We start from the raw sequence: 17322 nt of genomic DNA on the forward strand, positions 1-17322 counted from the left end.
AATTCGAAGGGCCAGATACAGGAAGTTGTGACACTCTGAATGTCAGTGACTTATTTTTAAGACGGCAGGTCCCTTCGACATTGGGGTTAGACAGTTAATAATTAATCAGTCATGGCGGGAAAGACGTCTAAAATATGGGATCACTTTGAAAAGTACAAGGATGACCCAAAGAAAATCCCATGCAAACTTTGCAAGAAAAACTTTGCCTCACACGACGAACATGACCTACCACCTTAAAACATGTAAGTAACGTTAGACGAATAAGACCTACCACCTTAGAACATGTAAGTAACGTTAGCCTAGCTACCTGCCCATGTTCCCACAGTCTCCTTGCTGATTTTTGCTGACAAATTCAGAATTAGAATCTGAAATAATAAGTGTCTTTAACAGGCGGCAGACTTATAGCGAGCGACTGTGCACACTTAACACAAATAACGATTATTAATTATGTTGAATTATGCTGAATTATGTTATTCAGTCACTGAGGCTATAGTTGGGGGGGGGGGTGTATATATGCGTCGATTAGTCAACTAATCGCTCTAGATGACGACCCAATGGTCGACCAATAAAAATCTTGGTCAGGGGCAGCCCTAGTGGTTTCCATGATACACATGTCCTTGTCCTTCAGTGTCCATTCAAGCTGACAACACAACACAACAAGTTTCACCTAATTTAACTGAGCTCCAAAGGGCTTCAGGAACATAGTGTTTTATACATCTTGCTTAACCAACTGGTGCCAAACATTAGGTGAAAGTATAATTCAGTTCTTACATACCATGTCTATTATGTGCTTATGTTTGCTTTCAAAGCTTCAAGGTCAGGAAGATCTCAGTTTGGCTTTCATCCCGTTATCATCAAGGATATTTCAGCAATGTCGAGATAGGGATTACTTAATGCCGAAAACAATTACACCATTTCTGGGCATAACCACATTAAATTTACTGCCCTAGCTAGACTTTTCCAATAATATTAAACATGAAGCAAAACATGCTGTATCCCTGTTGTCATCACTAGTCAAGATAAGTCAAGATACTAAAGCCAGTGCGCAATGTGCTTCACATTTCATGATGACAAATCTCCGGCAGAAATGTTTATTCTCACACTTAAAATTTTACAAGAATCCTTTTCAAATCTGTCCAGAGAACCTTTTCCCCCCCTTTTTTACAGGGATCTTGGCATTCTCAAATGTTTTTAGGCCTGCCAAGCCTAATGGATTATCTGATAAAAGAAAATAAATTAATCACTCCATTATGTTAGATTAAGAGGAATTATTTAGTCCGACAAGTCTTTTTAAATGTTTCTGCCTAGTTCAAAAACAGTCTACCCTAGTGTACACTGAAATGTTCTGTTTTACAAAGGGAGCAGGATAACATTTCCTGTTTAGTGACAAGATAACAATCTTATTTCTTGTGAATTTCCATTTTCAACGGGAAAAAATAGATTTGTATTGGAACAGAACAGCTGGATACTTTAAATATTGAAGCAGAGCTTGACAATAGGCTGTATAGTTCAAGTCAGTTGGTCCATCACTTGAGTCAAAAAAAAAAATTGACATTCACAATTACCAGCCAGATAATTTGGTATGGATATTTACAGCAGGATGATTTCGTATGACTCTGATAATCACTGGGAAGCATCACGGTCAGTTTAAAACTTCCCTTCATCCCAATTTACAATTGATTGGTTTGTAAGCAGGCTATCCCATCCTCTCTATCATCCTCCCTGTTACTTTTTTCCAACTAACACGACATAAAATGTTGATTAAACACTTGGTGTCCTTCTGTCCCATGTGCTACTGTGGATCATTTTGTTTTGTAGTGTTTTTCCTTTTACAATTTGGATGATAATCTTGCAGATCTTCCTGTAATTGGTCCGAAAGTCAGAAACATCCCTACATGTTTGTTTGTTTGACATCTGCAGTTTGAGTTTGGCTCAAACTGCAAAGTCTGGACCAAATGAGGTAGGTGTGAAATGGCCCTCAGGCTGGAGTATGTGCGTATACTCCATAGCCATGGCACAACCCCTTAACACAACTATAAATGCACCTCAAGAATGATGTACTTAAGATGGTTTGGTGTCCATGCTACACTGTCCAGCCACATTGGACCACTCTCAGGTCAAAATGTCCCCTTTTTGTTGGCTTTCTTTGAAATACTCTGTTCATATAAATGTTTCCACATGGTTGAAGTCTGTCTTAACAAACTAATCTTAATGCAAGGCCCACTTGAAGTACAAGCTTTATTCCAGAGTTCCACAACTGGCTAAATTACATCCTGTGATGAAAAATGTGACATTATCAATGTCAATTAAAGGTCAGTGGACCTTAAATTATGATTATTTACTGTCACCAATTATGTTGATTTAGGTGATCCCTGACCTTTTATCTAGTACCACCTTCGGGCCATAACTTCTATTGGTACACAAGTCATATCAAATGGAACTGAGAGATTTGCCATGGATTTTCCTGAGCACTTTCAAGCCATCTGAGGTAAAACAAATCTTCTGATTTTGATGACCTCATGGCCTTACCCTAAGTGTCTTCAATCGTCACTACAAGTAGCAATAGCTAAATGGTCAGTGTGTTGTTTGTTCTGTCCAACACCTTCATATTGTGGGGTATAACAAGCATTGCAGTCTCAAGAGGCCACTGTAGCATATCTTTACACTTTTGGGCTCGTTCAATTTCATCATATTTCATTTGCTTTAGTTTTTATCATAACTTCAAGTTAGTTGCAATTTAACATCCTTTGCTCAGCAATATTTTAGCAGTAAATCATCTAAAATCATAAACCCAGACCGAGTCTTTATTTGGCATTGATTCGTTGGGTTCAGAATAGGCTGGAACTACCGATGGAACACATAAACTGTTGATGTCTCATGGTATTAAAATATTCTTCCTACCTGCCAGCACTATATTTTCCCCTTCCACCTTCCTGTGAGTGTTGCTAGGCAAAACAGTTGCTTATAACTTGCTCCTCCATGACAACACTGTAAATTATACCAGACCACATGTGCTGCATATACACTATGCCAGATCTCATCCAGATGCCTTTGTTCCCAATCTTTCTCTTAGTCTGCCTTTCTTTCCATTCTTTCTCAAAATCTGGTTGACAATCGGTGTAAAAGTCCGCTCAGACATCTTATCAGCACAGCAGTCCCTTTGCAAATGTCAGGCTGAGACTGTTCTGTTATGGTTTCATCTTTTAATAGCCTTAGAAAGAGCTGCATCACTTTCAAAAGACCTGCCGTGTCTTACTAGGAGTGTCTTTCTTAGAATGTTCTCAGCATGATTAAAATCTTTGTTGAACCAATATGAACAAAGAGAAAACCAATTAAACGCATTTATTCATGCATCACTTAACATAAGGCATTTAGGCAAAGAGGGCCGAATCTGTTTAAAGTATCTGGTTGGTGGACACTGTGTTAATCCCCTTGATCACATCATGAAACACTCTATAGTAGCTTTCCAGGAAATTTCACATTAGGGATTAGGAATAGTTGTGTTTATATCACAATAGTGCTGCATGAGACCAGATATAAACAGATGAACATTTCTGCTTCTAACTTCCGCTGCACATTAAGTTATTATATGGCTCAAACATGCTGATTGTTTGTCCTTTGCTTAAAGTGAATTTCCGGCGTAAAATCATCCCAGGGTCTTTTTCGAGACAATTTTTTCCTTGTAACAACTGATAACGGAGAAATCTGGGACAGTCGCTAACAGCCGAATGTGGCTAACACTGATTAGCTCGGGGCAGCACAGTGAACGCACTAAAACTTTTATTTAACCACTAATATGGCTTAAGATAACAGCAATCCTCTGCAGTAGCATGATAAGAGTCCTTACACATACAATGAAGCACCAATGGGCTCCTTCCTTTTGGATTGACTTTGGTAATCGACTTGAATGGACTTTACTATGAGAGGAGCTGGTACAGGGGCCAGTAGGTAAGTCTTTCAAAACACTCTTTTAATAAACTCTGGGTTCACTAACTACGTTGATGGTGCTTTGGTTAATGTGTGAGGACTCTTATCATGCTACTGCAGAGGTCCGAAAAAGACCATGGGATGATTTTACGGCGGAGTTTCACTTTAAGATCGAATATCAGGGTTGAAATGCATTGTGGAGTGGACAACAGTAAACTCAACATCTGTAAGAATTAATTCAATTTAGCACAATTTTATTTGAGGTAAAGACCACACTCTATGACTTATTTATGATTTACATAGGCCCAACAATTTCCCCATGAGTACGGTGGCAATTAAAACCTTCCCTATAACAGGTAGGAACGTCAGACCGACCCAGCTCTATGGAGGACGGCCATCTGTCTTGACCGGTTAGGGAGGAAGAAAAGAAGAGAGAAAGAGAGAAGAGACAGACAGATGGACAGAGAGAGACAAAGATAGACAGAAAGACAGACAGAGAGAGACACACTTCCAGAGATGCAAGCAACCACGAAAGTTATAGTGACTATAGGGATAGCTAAAGTAATGTGAATATGACTTACATGTTATGGCGGTTAATACAGCAGAGCAGCAAGAAAGAATTACAGTTGTAAAACCTCAAAACTCTTAAATCTTTTTTTTCTATCCACAGCTCTATTTCTTCTATTTTATTCGGAAAAACACACTGTAGTTGTTTAATAAAAGACAAACACAACCAGAGCAAATTAACCAAATGAGTCTCTGTAGACTTAAGGCAGCCAGAAGACTAGAGGTTGTTTGTTCAGACATCAGACAGCCCTAATTGTTGGACTAGGGAATAATTTAGGATTTTTATTTTGTAAATTTACATGAAATAAAGGTAGCCCAAATGGAGTAAAGTCTAAAGGTCTCCACACAGAAGAAACCATTTCTGACTTTATTCCAAATACGAAGCTTTCTATCCAAGAAAAAGTCAGGGATTCTTGATCGACTAAGATGGAAATGTGTGACTACGACCACATATAACACAGTTTTTTCCCCTTACCAATGGAAATCACAGGTTTTGCTTGTCTATAGCTTGCCTCGCTAGCTGGGATGTTATGTTAATATGACTGTTATAACTTGTTTCCCCTCGGTACATTGAGTAAAAATTCCTGCTGTTCCCACATTTCTATATTAAAATGAGTCACTTCGAGTGAATCCTTCCCCAGCTAATTGTACTGGACATCCATTCTCAGTAGGTTTCCTGGGTCCAATTTATGGTGGGAACACACCAAACAGAGTAGGCCAAATGTGCATTGTCTCAGCTACATCTTCCATTCCTCCTGCGTTCGCAGGCTATTCTGTGAATATTATCTCTCCAGAATGTTCTGGGTCTTCCATTTGGCTTTGCCTGGAATATCTTCACATGGAATTATTCAGGAGGTAACCACTGGGAAAATCTACCAACTCTACTCTGAACTTCTCCTGGAAATCATGATATCTGGGGCTCACTGGTAGCCGTTTAAGAGCTGGTGAAAGTCTAGACCCATCAGCCCATATGCCAAGATGTTACTACTTACTACTTCCTGCAAGAGTTCTTTGAGAATGTGTTAAACCACTTCGCTTAAGTCATTGGTGAATTTACCACTGGGACAGTATGGTCTATCTTATCTTATCTAGAGTAAAGTCATGAGTCTGATGTTGACCATTTATACCCTGGGACATCTGCACGGCTGTATTGCCCTATATTAGAATGGTGGCATTAACCGGGTTGCTTACATTGGTATGTTTTAGAAGGTTGAAGGTTCAAAGGTGGAAACGTAGAGTCAGTCCATTGACTGCATCAGAAGTGGTTCTTCTGTGAAGAGGTAGTTTTACAGGTCACCTGGTGGCATATCATGTTTTAAAATGGAAGCAAAGCAAAAGCTGGCAGTGAGTGGTATTTTGAAGTGCAGGCCCCAAACTTCAATCATGTGTTTATGTGCAGTTAAGTCATCTGATTATTCACAGATTTTGGCAGGTCAATGATTTCTTAAACGTGTAAACAAGAAACCTGGTTTCTTTTTAAAGGTTAAGGGATTAAGAGAAACACAGCTAGATTTGTGAAACTTGACTGCTTGGCATGAAAGACAATATTATGTTGTTCCCCAAACAATTAAATCCAAAGTCTTACCAACAACTGAAAGGAACCACTCTGGAAAGTGCAACCATTCAGTGATCTGGTTTCCACAACCAACAGGTTATTTGTAAAATTCAAAAACAGCAGAATGTGCTCCCTAGAGCTTGGCCTCTCACTCTGTCTTCAGTCCAATGCTCCAACCATAAATATGAAAAAATCTTAAAGAGGCAATCACATCACTGAACAGGTCTCACCATTTAAGATGGTTCCGATAGTTTATAATACACTTAAACTATGCCAATCAGAAGCATGGTAAGTGATGAGATAAGTTTAGCCAACTGCATGTAAACAGGGTTTATCATCAGTAACTTTTTCCACTGCACATGTATACAGGTTCACCACAGTACATTCCTGTTTTAACTTAGATCTCACAATATGCTTTTCTTCTGAGCATTCAAAAATAGCCAATGATTCCCCAAGTACTACAGTTTATATCCCAAAATGCCTGGTACACTGCTATGGACTGTGATTTACAATCCCCAGACCCAAACTACAACCACCGTCAATACACAATATTACAATACACACACACAGACAGACACAGACACACACACACACACACACACACACACACACACACACACACACACACACACACACACACACACACACACACACACACACACACACACACACACACACACACACACACACACACACACATACACACACACAGACCTCCCTTGAACTCCCCAAACTGTCATTCCTAATCAAAAGGAAAAACACTTTGCGTCATGCAGAGAAGAGAAAAAGGGCAAACTTCACACTCCCTCAGAGAGCTCTGGGCAAGAGGGGGTGGACAGGGCGAGGGGGGTTGATACAATGTCTGCTATTAAAAGATACAGATACTCAGTAGGAAGTGAAAATTAATTATATGTTCTGATGAAGAGCTTGGCTAGTGCCGGTGACAGCCATGCTCCCCTAGAAATAGCCAATACTAAGAGGTGGAATATTTATGTTAGGGAGGTGTTGGGTTGGCTGCTGCTGCCTGTCTCTTTTACACCGATTCGAAGGGAGTTACTGTAAAATCTTAATACACAAACCAGTTGACCTTTTCATTATCCATGGGGGACTGAGGTGTGCAGCCAACTCTGGCTGCTTTACTCTCCACGGGTCTGTGAATTTGTCTTGAGAGTAAGGTATATGCTGTCTGGATGGGACTGTAAATAATAATTAACCTCAACATGAGCCTTGACCTTAAACTTAGTCTTTAGCAAGGAAATACATGCATGTGAAATGGTGATCAAACCCACATAGCTCAGCTATGGAAAGATGTAAGATTCAAACAAAAGTGACAGCAGGCTAAGTAAGTTTGTATTACGTATGACTGCCTTAGACTATAAAGGTAATTCAAAGATTTACATACTAGTAATTTTGCGAGTGAGGCATCTGGTGCAACTTCTGGTAAAGTATTTACTCAGAAACAGAGCGATTAAATAGATTTATTCATGCTACGGCAGTTTAGTTGGGAAAGGCAAGGGGATTCGTCAAGTAGGGAGTTCTTTGAAGTGAATAGAAAACTGCAGAAATCTTCTGAGCAGCTGCTCTCTCCCCCTGCGCAGGTTAGGTAGAACCCTAAGTCTTTGAAATGACTCCATCAGCTCATCGGAGAAAGCCAAAAGTATCTTTGGCACTCAGCACTTATTTTCATATTGTTGGCACTTCAGGGAAGCCCTCAAGGTTTTGCCTAAAACATTAAAAGGGTTTTCATCATGACGTATTTGAGATTCTATGTGACTTAAATTCCACAAATTTGCGTGCCACTCCGCAGTTTCTCCAGAAGGACTTCCACACCGGCCAGAGCCTTGTAAAAAAACAGTGAGAGGAATGACCGTTAATAAGTATTCTAAGTAAGGTGAAGCATACCTGAATAGTCATCAAATGACATCTGTATGTCTGCTCTTTCTATCCTTGTTTAAATAGGTCAGCTAAATGAGATGTAAAAGTAAACCTTCCTTGCTTAATGGCATTGAATGAATCTTTATGTCAGTTTGTCATATTGTTTAACCTGCAATGCCAAAAGAAACAAGTTTCACTCCATGTCTTCTGAAAGACTCCAGAAGTGGAAGTAATTTCTACTTGTGCAGCAGGTCACGGGTCGTTTATCAGTGCGCTCAATAGCTATAATGTTTCAATCATCGATGACATAATGTAGTTCATACTTTAAAGAAATGGTATTCCACCGTCCGAATGAATGCCACAGCAAACACCATACTACAAAGTCATAATTGTTAAGCACCACAGGCAGACACATTCACCCTTTACCTTCTCTAGCTCCCAAGGTGAATGACTGTGGATACATCATCAGGTTGATCAGACTGGGAAATGCTTGCAAAACATCATGCAAATGTTTTACAAAGCTAATGTCAAGGATGAATGGTATGTCAATGATGTATCAACAGAATTATGATAATGTAAGCTGACCTTAACACTGAAGCATTTAAGCCACTCTTAAACCTCTCTTAAGCTGAATCCAAATGTCTAGCCTCTAGAATTGCGGACTGAGCTCGGGCAGCCTTGCCTTGTACATACTGTCTCATGTTCACTGTCATCAAGTCAAGTCTACGAGGGCGATAGACTGCTGATAAAACCCAAGCCCCAAGTCTGTTCCACTTGTTGCTGTGTCATGTACACGGTCGATCGCTGCAGAAATTGCCTGTTGTTTTTTGGCCGTATATTGCTTTACACTTCGACTTGTATAGGGTATGCTGCAATAATAAAAAGCATTTTAGACTATTCTTCTACATATTTCTGTACCATGATAAGATTGTTTTTATTTCTGGCCCACACGATTAAAGTAATGTTTTAATGCAGCAATAGTTTTACACATTTTTAATGGGTCCATATTGCACTGCATCGTGGGTAATTAAATCAGTGAAGTCTGGGGAAGTCTGCACCCTGAACAGACTCTCTGGAAGTCTGCAAAAAGTCTGCTTGAGGCCCCATGTGGCCTGGATGAATTGTGGATATTGACAGCCCTTAGCACTTGCAGACTGCCTGGGAATGCACCCACAAAGTCTGCATGTCTGCAATTGAAGTCTGGACATTTGGATTATGCCTTAATTTCAAACAAATATGCAAACAAATGTAAGCTGTTTAACCCCTTAGGTAGTTGACCTCCTCCTCATCTGCAACCACTCATTAGCTTATCATGGAATACCCCGTGCATCCACACTTCTCTGAAATGCACAGGCAAAGCTGAGTTAATGCCACTAAAATAAAGTGCATGGAAGGAAAAAGTGTGTTAGCACTTTGCTAAATAAATCACTCGAACTGTCCGCCTGTACCGCGCCCCGTGCTTTAGGGTACTTGTCCCCCCCTCCCTCTCCCCCCGCGGCCCAGGCCCGTTTGTACTCACACTACCTGGGCCTCGGCGAATGCTTCTTGCTGCCTATACGTCATCACGACGTAACACGTCACACGCATTGATGACGTCATCGCGATCGTCGCTATGTTTAAAAATCTTTCTGGATTACTGCTCTGGGGTTTGGTGCGGCATTTCAATAAGTGATATTAAAAAACTACAACTGATCCAGAATAAAGCTGCATGTGTAGCTCCCTCATGTGGGTTCAGGTCAAATGTCAGTAAAATGCATGCAAGCCTCTCCTGGTTATAGTTAAAAATAGATTTGTGTACTCAACAATGATTTTCTTACGAAATGTCTTAACAACTAAGACAATTTTTATTGTGTATAAAAAAAACTATCTTTTAGTACAGATATAAACATTATCAAACAAAGCATGCAACTGGAGGTTGTTTTATTTTACCTAGAGCAAAAACCAAATCAAGTCAACGTGCTGTCACATGCAGAGCAATTTGTGAATGGAGCTTACTCCCAAATAATATTACATAACAAAACACTTAAGTGAAAAATCACTTAAAGAATATTACCTTCAACAAAACTTCAGTATCTAATGCTAGTTCTTGTAGTGAGTTGGTTGCATGGGCTTTTCTCATCAATAATTATTTTGATATAGATTCAGAATCGTGTAATGTCTGTTTTTTTGTTTAATTGCATACGTTATAATTCTGCGAGTATTTGAGTGGTATTTTGTGTGATGTGACGTAATGTTTAATGTTTGAGTATCGTGTTTAATGTGATGGTGTAAATTGTATTGTCACAACATAAAACTGCAGGACCCCTGGAAGAATAGCTTCTAGCTATGCAGAAGCTAAAGGGGATCCAAATAAACAAACAAACATTGAATTGAAGACCCGCCTACATCTTTAATCTATAAACTCATTGGCTGTTGCATAAGCTTCGTCAGAGCAGCCAATGAACATGCAACTGATACTCTGGTATGGCTGAATGAATAACTTGGATTGAACTTGGATTATTCTGCACAAGTGTGTATTTTGACATTTGTTCCAAACAACTTAATCGTAAGACAATGTCTGCCACATACTGAAAACCGGTTTTCTGGGAAGATGTTTAGAGTTTTTTTTCCCTTTGGCTTTCTCTGACTTCCATGCTGTGCAAGGTAAAATGATCATTTTGGGGAGAACATTAACACTGTTTCTTGTTTGTAATTTGTGTCTAGCCTTTTGGAGGGGATGGCTGGTGTGACACCATCAACAACCGGGCCTACTGCCAGTATGATGGTGGAGACTGCTGCCCATCCACACTCTCCACCAGAAAGGTACACAAACAGACATTTCCAGCACGACACCTCCTGTCTGTCATGTTTACATAGGAAGGGAAGGATCCATTTTCATTACTTTTATCCCGTCTGTTTTTGTTTTCATAATAGGTATATATGTGGGGGTATTCTTTCAACAAATAAATACAACCTACAATTTGTGTCCACTTAGTTTAAAAGGTGGCAAAGTGTTGATTGGCTCGCTCTAGGCCTGCATCTTGCAATCAAGACGGAGCTTAGAAGCCGAAGCTGGATTCAAAGTCAGATTCTTCCTGTTTACTCGAGTAGGAATCCGTCTCTTTTGGCGCGAGCCCTCTGCTGCTATGCAGGAGACTTGTACTAAGCAAACAAACACAGATCCTTGCTACTTTCCCCTCTCTCCTGTTAACGAGTGCGCCTATTTAGTCTCCCTCATCTGTACTTAAAACAACAGAGGAGACTTGTGCCCTCCAGCTTTTCCACTCAAATGGTAAATAAGCAAGTTTTCACCACCCCATGCTTCTTTCTCACCTCTCATGTTAAGCCATTGCTCCACTGCAGAAGGAACTAGTCAGAACACATTTAGCTGTGGACATAAAATAGTTGATGGGATTGCCTTCTACTACACTATAACAGTTTAGATGACCCCACTGTATTATTTTGGTGGTGGTCCCCAAAAAAATGTTAATTTAAAACATGTAAAGGGTTTTTGCATATTTGCATTGCAGCTCTGCATTGTGATAGATCTCTATTCTGATTGCATTTTCAAAAAAAGAAAAAAAACATTTAACGCTTTCCTAATCAGTTTGACAAATATGTTGGATATCTTTGTGTCTATCCACCCTCACACACTCTCCCTGGTGATAGCCGGTTCATTCTCACTACAATGCATTGAGTGGCTCAGAGGAAGGGTATGAATAATAATGAGCAAGCCCAGGTCAGACCAGTGGTGGAAACCAGGCCACTTAGTCCCTCAACTGCGTCTACATAAACAAGTCTTTTTTCCTATATTTCCCTGTGCTTTCATGAGAACTTCTCTCCCATGTGGACATTTAGGAAGTAGACACCCTCCCACCCACCCACCAACCTCTATACCCTATTTGACTACTGTACAGCCACATATTCATGACACTCATTCAGGGGGCCCTGCTTATTAATTCCTCCGGCCTACAGTTGGCCGAGCCTCTGCTGTCTCCTTCATGTCCACAGCACACCATGACTCACTGGCAGCTCCTTCCTAAATGGAGACGGAGTTCAGCAAGTCTGTAGCTGCCATCATAATAAATGAGCTGCCAGACTGCCCCTAACAGCTCTTTTACAGGGGATGGGGGCGGCGGAGGGTATAAGAGTGGGAGCAGCAAGGTGTCTGTCGGTCTGCAAGTTTAGTCTGCCACTGTAAAACAGCACCTCAGCAGGCGGGGGTCTTTCTGAGGTAGTCCACTAAACCGCTGTGAGAGTCAGCATCCTGACTGCCACCGCGGCTCCAGCTGAGCAATGGAGGCGGAGCAGAGCGGGTAATGAAGAGCAGTGCATGGCGGCTCTGTTTACAGAACTCCCTGTTTCTATGTGGCTTGACTTGTGCAGGTGTAGGAAGTCACTGGGTTTTAACACAGCGTGGCCCACATCAAATATTCCCCCTTCTGCCACACAACAGAAACACTTGAGTTGGAATATTTCATGCAAAATCCAGCTTCTATACTTATTAATCGTAAACACACAGTTGGCTTTTTACCTTATTCTGCAAGTAACACAATCACTTCACAGATTTTTCCAGTATCTGGCAGGATATGTAAACCGCATCTGAACTACATCAAATTTTTGAATCAATATTCATATCTATTTGTGTTTGGATCATTCCAACAGGGACAGCTGTATCCTATTTATGGAGCTCAGGCAGAATTGGTTTTATTTACAGAGGTAGTTGCAGCGATGACAAGGGAGGAGGGATACATGAGAGATGATTCAGGTGGGATTCAGTCATCGGCCAACAGCGGAAGACTCCAGAAGAAAAGATCTGAGCTGCCTCACCACCAATGGAAACACACAATCTTCCTTTGATTTGTTCACTTGAGTCTGTGTTTCAGTCCAAGAAAAGGGCCAAAGCCGTAAATGCACCGAAGAGTGAACAGAAGGAAGACGAAGAGGACGCGATTTTTTTGTTTTGTTTGTTTAAAGCTTTTGCGTTATGATTGCACGCAAAGTCGAATTCATCACTTTGAAACGTTTTCTTGTCGCATGAATTCTGTTCATGAATGTGGTGCGGTAAACAGCAGGGAGGCAACAAATCCAAACAGTCAGAAACAGCCAAGGCTTGGCTTTTGTTTCTGTGGATGAGGCAAAAACAAACCCCTTTCTTTCCTTTCAAAGGCTGTTAGAAGGCATCAAAGGTGGAGTATTGCTTGGCCTGTTCTGCGCCTACATCAATGAATCAAGATGAAGCAGTTAAGGAAACATTCAATGGACGCGCCAATTCGTCTTAAATGGGACTGCTGGCATATTAAGTATAGCTTGGGTCTTCTGCAGCTTGTTGAGAGCCCTCAACTATTACCCTGCCATCAACCCCATCTCTCTCCAAAACTGAGTGCAATCAGCAGTGAAGGCCGACAAGCTGCTACCTCCCACTCTCCTTCTCGCCTTGCTTGCAGTCATCCTTATTTTCTTTCTCTGCCTCCCTCTGCCTTTCTTTCTCTCAATCTTCCTCTCACTCCTTTCCTGCAGGAGCGAATGTTTACATTTCTTGCAACAGACTGCTTTGCGGGGCACCAGAGTTTATTTTGCAACCTGTGGTGATGGCTCGCTTCCTAGACAAGAGCTGGCAGCGTCTTGTTGTTGATTCTTAACATGTGTTCATCCGTTCACCTCCACGGCGATGCGTTCCTCCCTCCCCACCACCCCCACCCCCTGAAGACCCTCAAGGTTTCTCGCCATTCAAAGGCCACGGTGAACCATTTGACATCATGTGCTTTATCGGCCTCTGGGGGGCAGTTGGAGTTCTCTTTGAAACTGTGAGGAAACACAACGAGTCTTACTGAGACCACGCTCGAGTTACTAAGCATTACTCACCTTTCAGAACAAACACAATGAAGAAACGGGGCAACATTTTTCACTAGCCGCTATGTCAGCTCCAACAAATTTACTTTTTATTGTCTGTTTTTGACATTCAAGGTCATGCTCTTTGGTGCATTTGAAAGGTAACAACCCAACTGGGATGCCTCCTTAACTAGTGCATTTTTCAGTGACTCTGCTTTTACTCAAGGTCATTTAATATTTACTTTTACCCTGCTGCTTTTTCATCCTTCTTTTCTAGGCTTTTGTTGTCCTACTTACTCTGGAATAGGCCATATATATATATGTACATGATTTTATCGTTTCAAAAAGCATCTCAGGCAGTTTTAAACAGGGAAACTAACCAAAAGGCATGTGGGGTTTCTTGGTTTATCCATCAAAAATCACATCTGCACTAGACAGTCCTGAAAAGATTTTGTTTGAATCCAGCCACAGATTGAAAGATCTATAGCGACTCTGGGAAACTGAGCGCTCAACGTTGTGCTTGTTTACCGACAGGTCATTCAGTTTGGGGCGGACTGTAACCACGACGAGTGCACTTGCCGTGATCCGGACGCCGAGGAGAATAAGAGCAAAGCCAAGCACTCTGGAGCAGCCGGAGGAGGAATGCGATAAGATGGTGGGATAAAAGAGACTGAATTTGTGTTAAACAGAATCAAACCACAGACCATACCACAACAAATAAACAAGAAGTATTACTTTTTTTAACATTTGTCATGTGAAAAAAACCCACAGTTAAAGTCATACAGTAACGCAGTTTTTTATTTTATCGTAAGTGATCTTGCTCACATATGAGTGATCACATATGAGTTGTGTTGGTTTAAAAATGGGATTCCTTCCAGCACAAATCCAGCCCAACATCCACAAACGAATATATTGTTTTCTCTTCTTGTTAAGAAGTTAAGGGTCATCTTCACTGCTGGATCTGTGTAAGAGCAGGACATTATATTTAGAAAATGAGACCCTGACTGAGAAAAAACACTGAGGTGTAGTTCAAATGGGGTCACAAAGCAGTCCATCCACTCCTGTACAAATCAAGTCATCATAAGTGGATCAAATCACAATTGTAAACTGATTCAAATACTCTTCTGGACTTGATTAGTGTTGAGATGAAGAAACCAAAAGAACAGGCTGTGCCTGAAAACTGTTCCAGTGTATGCACAGACCTTAAAGTCAGGGCTACTGCTACTTACTGTGTTTGTTGTAGAATCCAGTTAGAGGAGTGACTTTAGTATTCCATGTAAGTATTCCACTATCTTTAAATCATACTGAAGCCAAAATAATTCACATTTTTAACTTGTCTGATGGCTTTTCAAAACTAAATGAGGACTCGTCAAATATAAGAAAAGAGGTGCCCAATTTCTGTTAAACTACACAGAAACATTTGTTCAAAAAGACCTCATCCCTACCGTCCCGTCTGCAGACCAAACCATCACAAATACTAAAATGAGTTCATCATCAGATTCTTTAGGAATGAAAGGATACATATCTGTAAAGACTAACATGTATAGACTAATATATTTGTATCACCTAGCATCTAACAAATCACGTACTAGTCAACACGTCAACACTATAGTATTTATATCACAGATCCAGTTATACAAGCATTTATCTGTACTATACAGCATGTGCACAAGACTTCCCAAATGTGTTTTTATTTTTTTGTGCGATCAGTTGTATTTTGCACAAAACACGTCGTACAAGTGCAGTCAAATATTTGGACTAATAAACAATTACAATCAAACTGCAATGGGAAAGTCAGGCAAATGTCATATATCAATGTTCTAAACGTAGATTTCCACTGAAACAAACTAATAATTGTAAAGAATAATCAAATGTTTGAGTCGCCTAAATGAAAAAGATCAACCAAAACTGCAGATACAAAAAAGACTTTTGGGAATCGTGGGCCAATCATTTGCTCAGCACAGACTTCAAACTTCTCTCCTGCTTGCATGTTTGTGTGTCTGTCAAGTTTTGGTATTCATTAGCCAGAAACGATGAAGGACCCTATTGTATCTATAAAAGTGTAATCATGTTCATGGTGATATTTTACAATACTTTATACTCTTTATGAAATAAATAGTAACTTTATATCGACCCTTATAAGGACTTTTTGTTGGATTTATGTTCGTTAACAGGAGATGTTTGTTGGATTCCCATCCATGTACACACTAAACATTAAAATGTTTTAATAAAATAAACACTTACTCACTCTAGCCTCACTTACAAATGATGTCTTGCATGACTCACAAATGAATACACATGAATATTGGGACGTTATCCTACACTAAGCAAGTTTGAAGGGTTGGTTCAACAAAATTCCAAAAAAAAAACAAAACAAACAGAAAAAGCTGGACAGTATTTTTGAAACAGTGTCAGAAGATATTAATATGAAGGACTGATTTCAGTATTTTGTCACAACTGCTGCTAACAGTGCGAGTCCTGACCAGAGGAGCAACAACAAGCTGTAACTTCACTCCCAACAGCTACAGCTATTTGACACGAGGCCTTTCTCACTCTGCACTCTTGTCTGTAGTTGTGGTTTTTGTGGACTACAGGTAACGTATCCCAGAATGCATTTTGCGGCAGCAGTAATGCCAGAAAGTAAACATTTATATTTTGAATGCTTAGTCAACTTATCTAACTACAGGGTTCATGAACCTTTTCCAAGGTCAAATTCAAGCACTCTCAAGGTCCATTTTCAAGCTTTTCCAGCATCTTGCAGCTACACATTTCTACGGATACATATGAAATTATTATTTTACTTTTTTTTTTTTAATAAATTAAAATCCCGTTAAAATAGATGGTATTTTGTTATGAACAACTAAAATTGTTTCCTTATACCAGAATGATAAGAAATTAAATTAGGTTTCTGTTCTATAGCTATTGTTGTGAAAGTAATGCAAATATAATTTCAAGTATTTTCAAGCACTTTATCCAAAATTTAAGCACTTTTCAAACCTTGATAGCACAACATTGCCGAGGTGACCCTTTGGTAATCCCTCCGATGTTTTTGTAGTGTTTCCATATATACAGCCTTTTGGATGCATTTTGTTTCAGATATTAAGTATAATATTTGTTGCTGCCACATAAGTTGTCTAAAGGTATACTAAAGGTTTATGTCGTTATTATCACCATTAACATAACAGCGCGGCCTCTGTGGCTTTTGGGGTCCTTTTATATAAGATAAGATATTCCTTTATTAGTCCCACAGAGGGGAAATGTCTTATTCCCAGCAGCAAAGTGGAAAGCACACATAGAGGAAGCATCAATAAGAAATAACAAATTGTAGAAAAAATATGAACAATATAAACACGGGGAAATATAAAAATATAAGAATAACAGGAACAATATATACAGAATTTTTAAAGTATTTTAAATTTATAAATGTACACCAAGGCACATGCCTGCAAATATCCTCCACCAGTTGTCTCTCTCAGTTCTCTTTCTGTCTCCGCTGGCACCAGTCCACAAAGTCCTGCGTCAGTCCTCTGTACTCCCTATCGTCCCCCTCTGTGATGAAGCCGATGATTGCAGAGTCCTCAGAGAAC

General features: G+C 40.1%; 1 protein-coding gene across 1 annotated transcript in view; it reads left to right on the forward strand.

Annotated features, from left to right (window-relative positions):
• Window positions 1-15792, forward strand: part of pappa2 (pappalysin 2) — a gene marked incomplete at its 5' end in the record, with an annotated part of 87032 nt that extends 71240 nt beyond the window's left edge. Inside the window, 2 exons of the mRNA XM_083928386.1 lie at window positions 10628-10726; window positions 14270-15792. Of these exons, the coding sequence (XP_083784512.1) occupies window positions 10628-10726; window positions 14270-14386 (216 nt within the window). The 3' untranslated portion in view covers window positions 14387-15792. The remainder of the gene's footprint in view (window positions 1-10627; window positions 10727-14269) is intronic.
• Between the last annotated feature and the right edge of the window lie 1530 nt (window positions 15793-17322).

The sequence above is a fragment of the Echiichthys vipera genome, assembly GCF_963691815.1.
Source record: "Echiichthys vipera genome assembly, chromosome: 15".
Lineage (NCBI taxonomy): Eukaryota > Metazoa > Chordata > Actinopteri > Perciformes > Trachinidae > Echiichthys > Echiichthys vipera.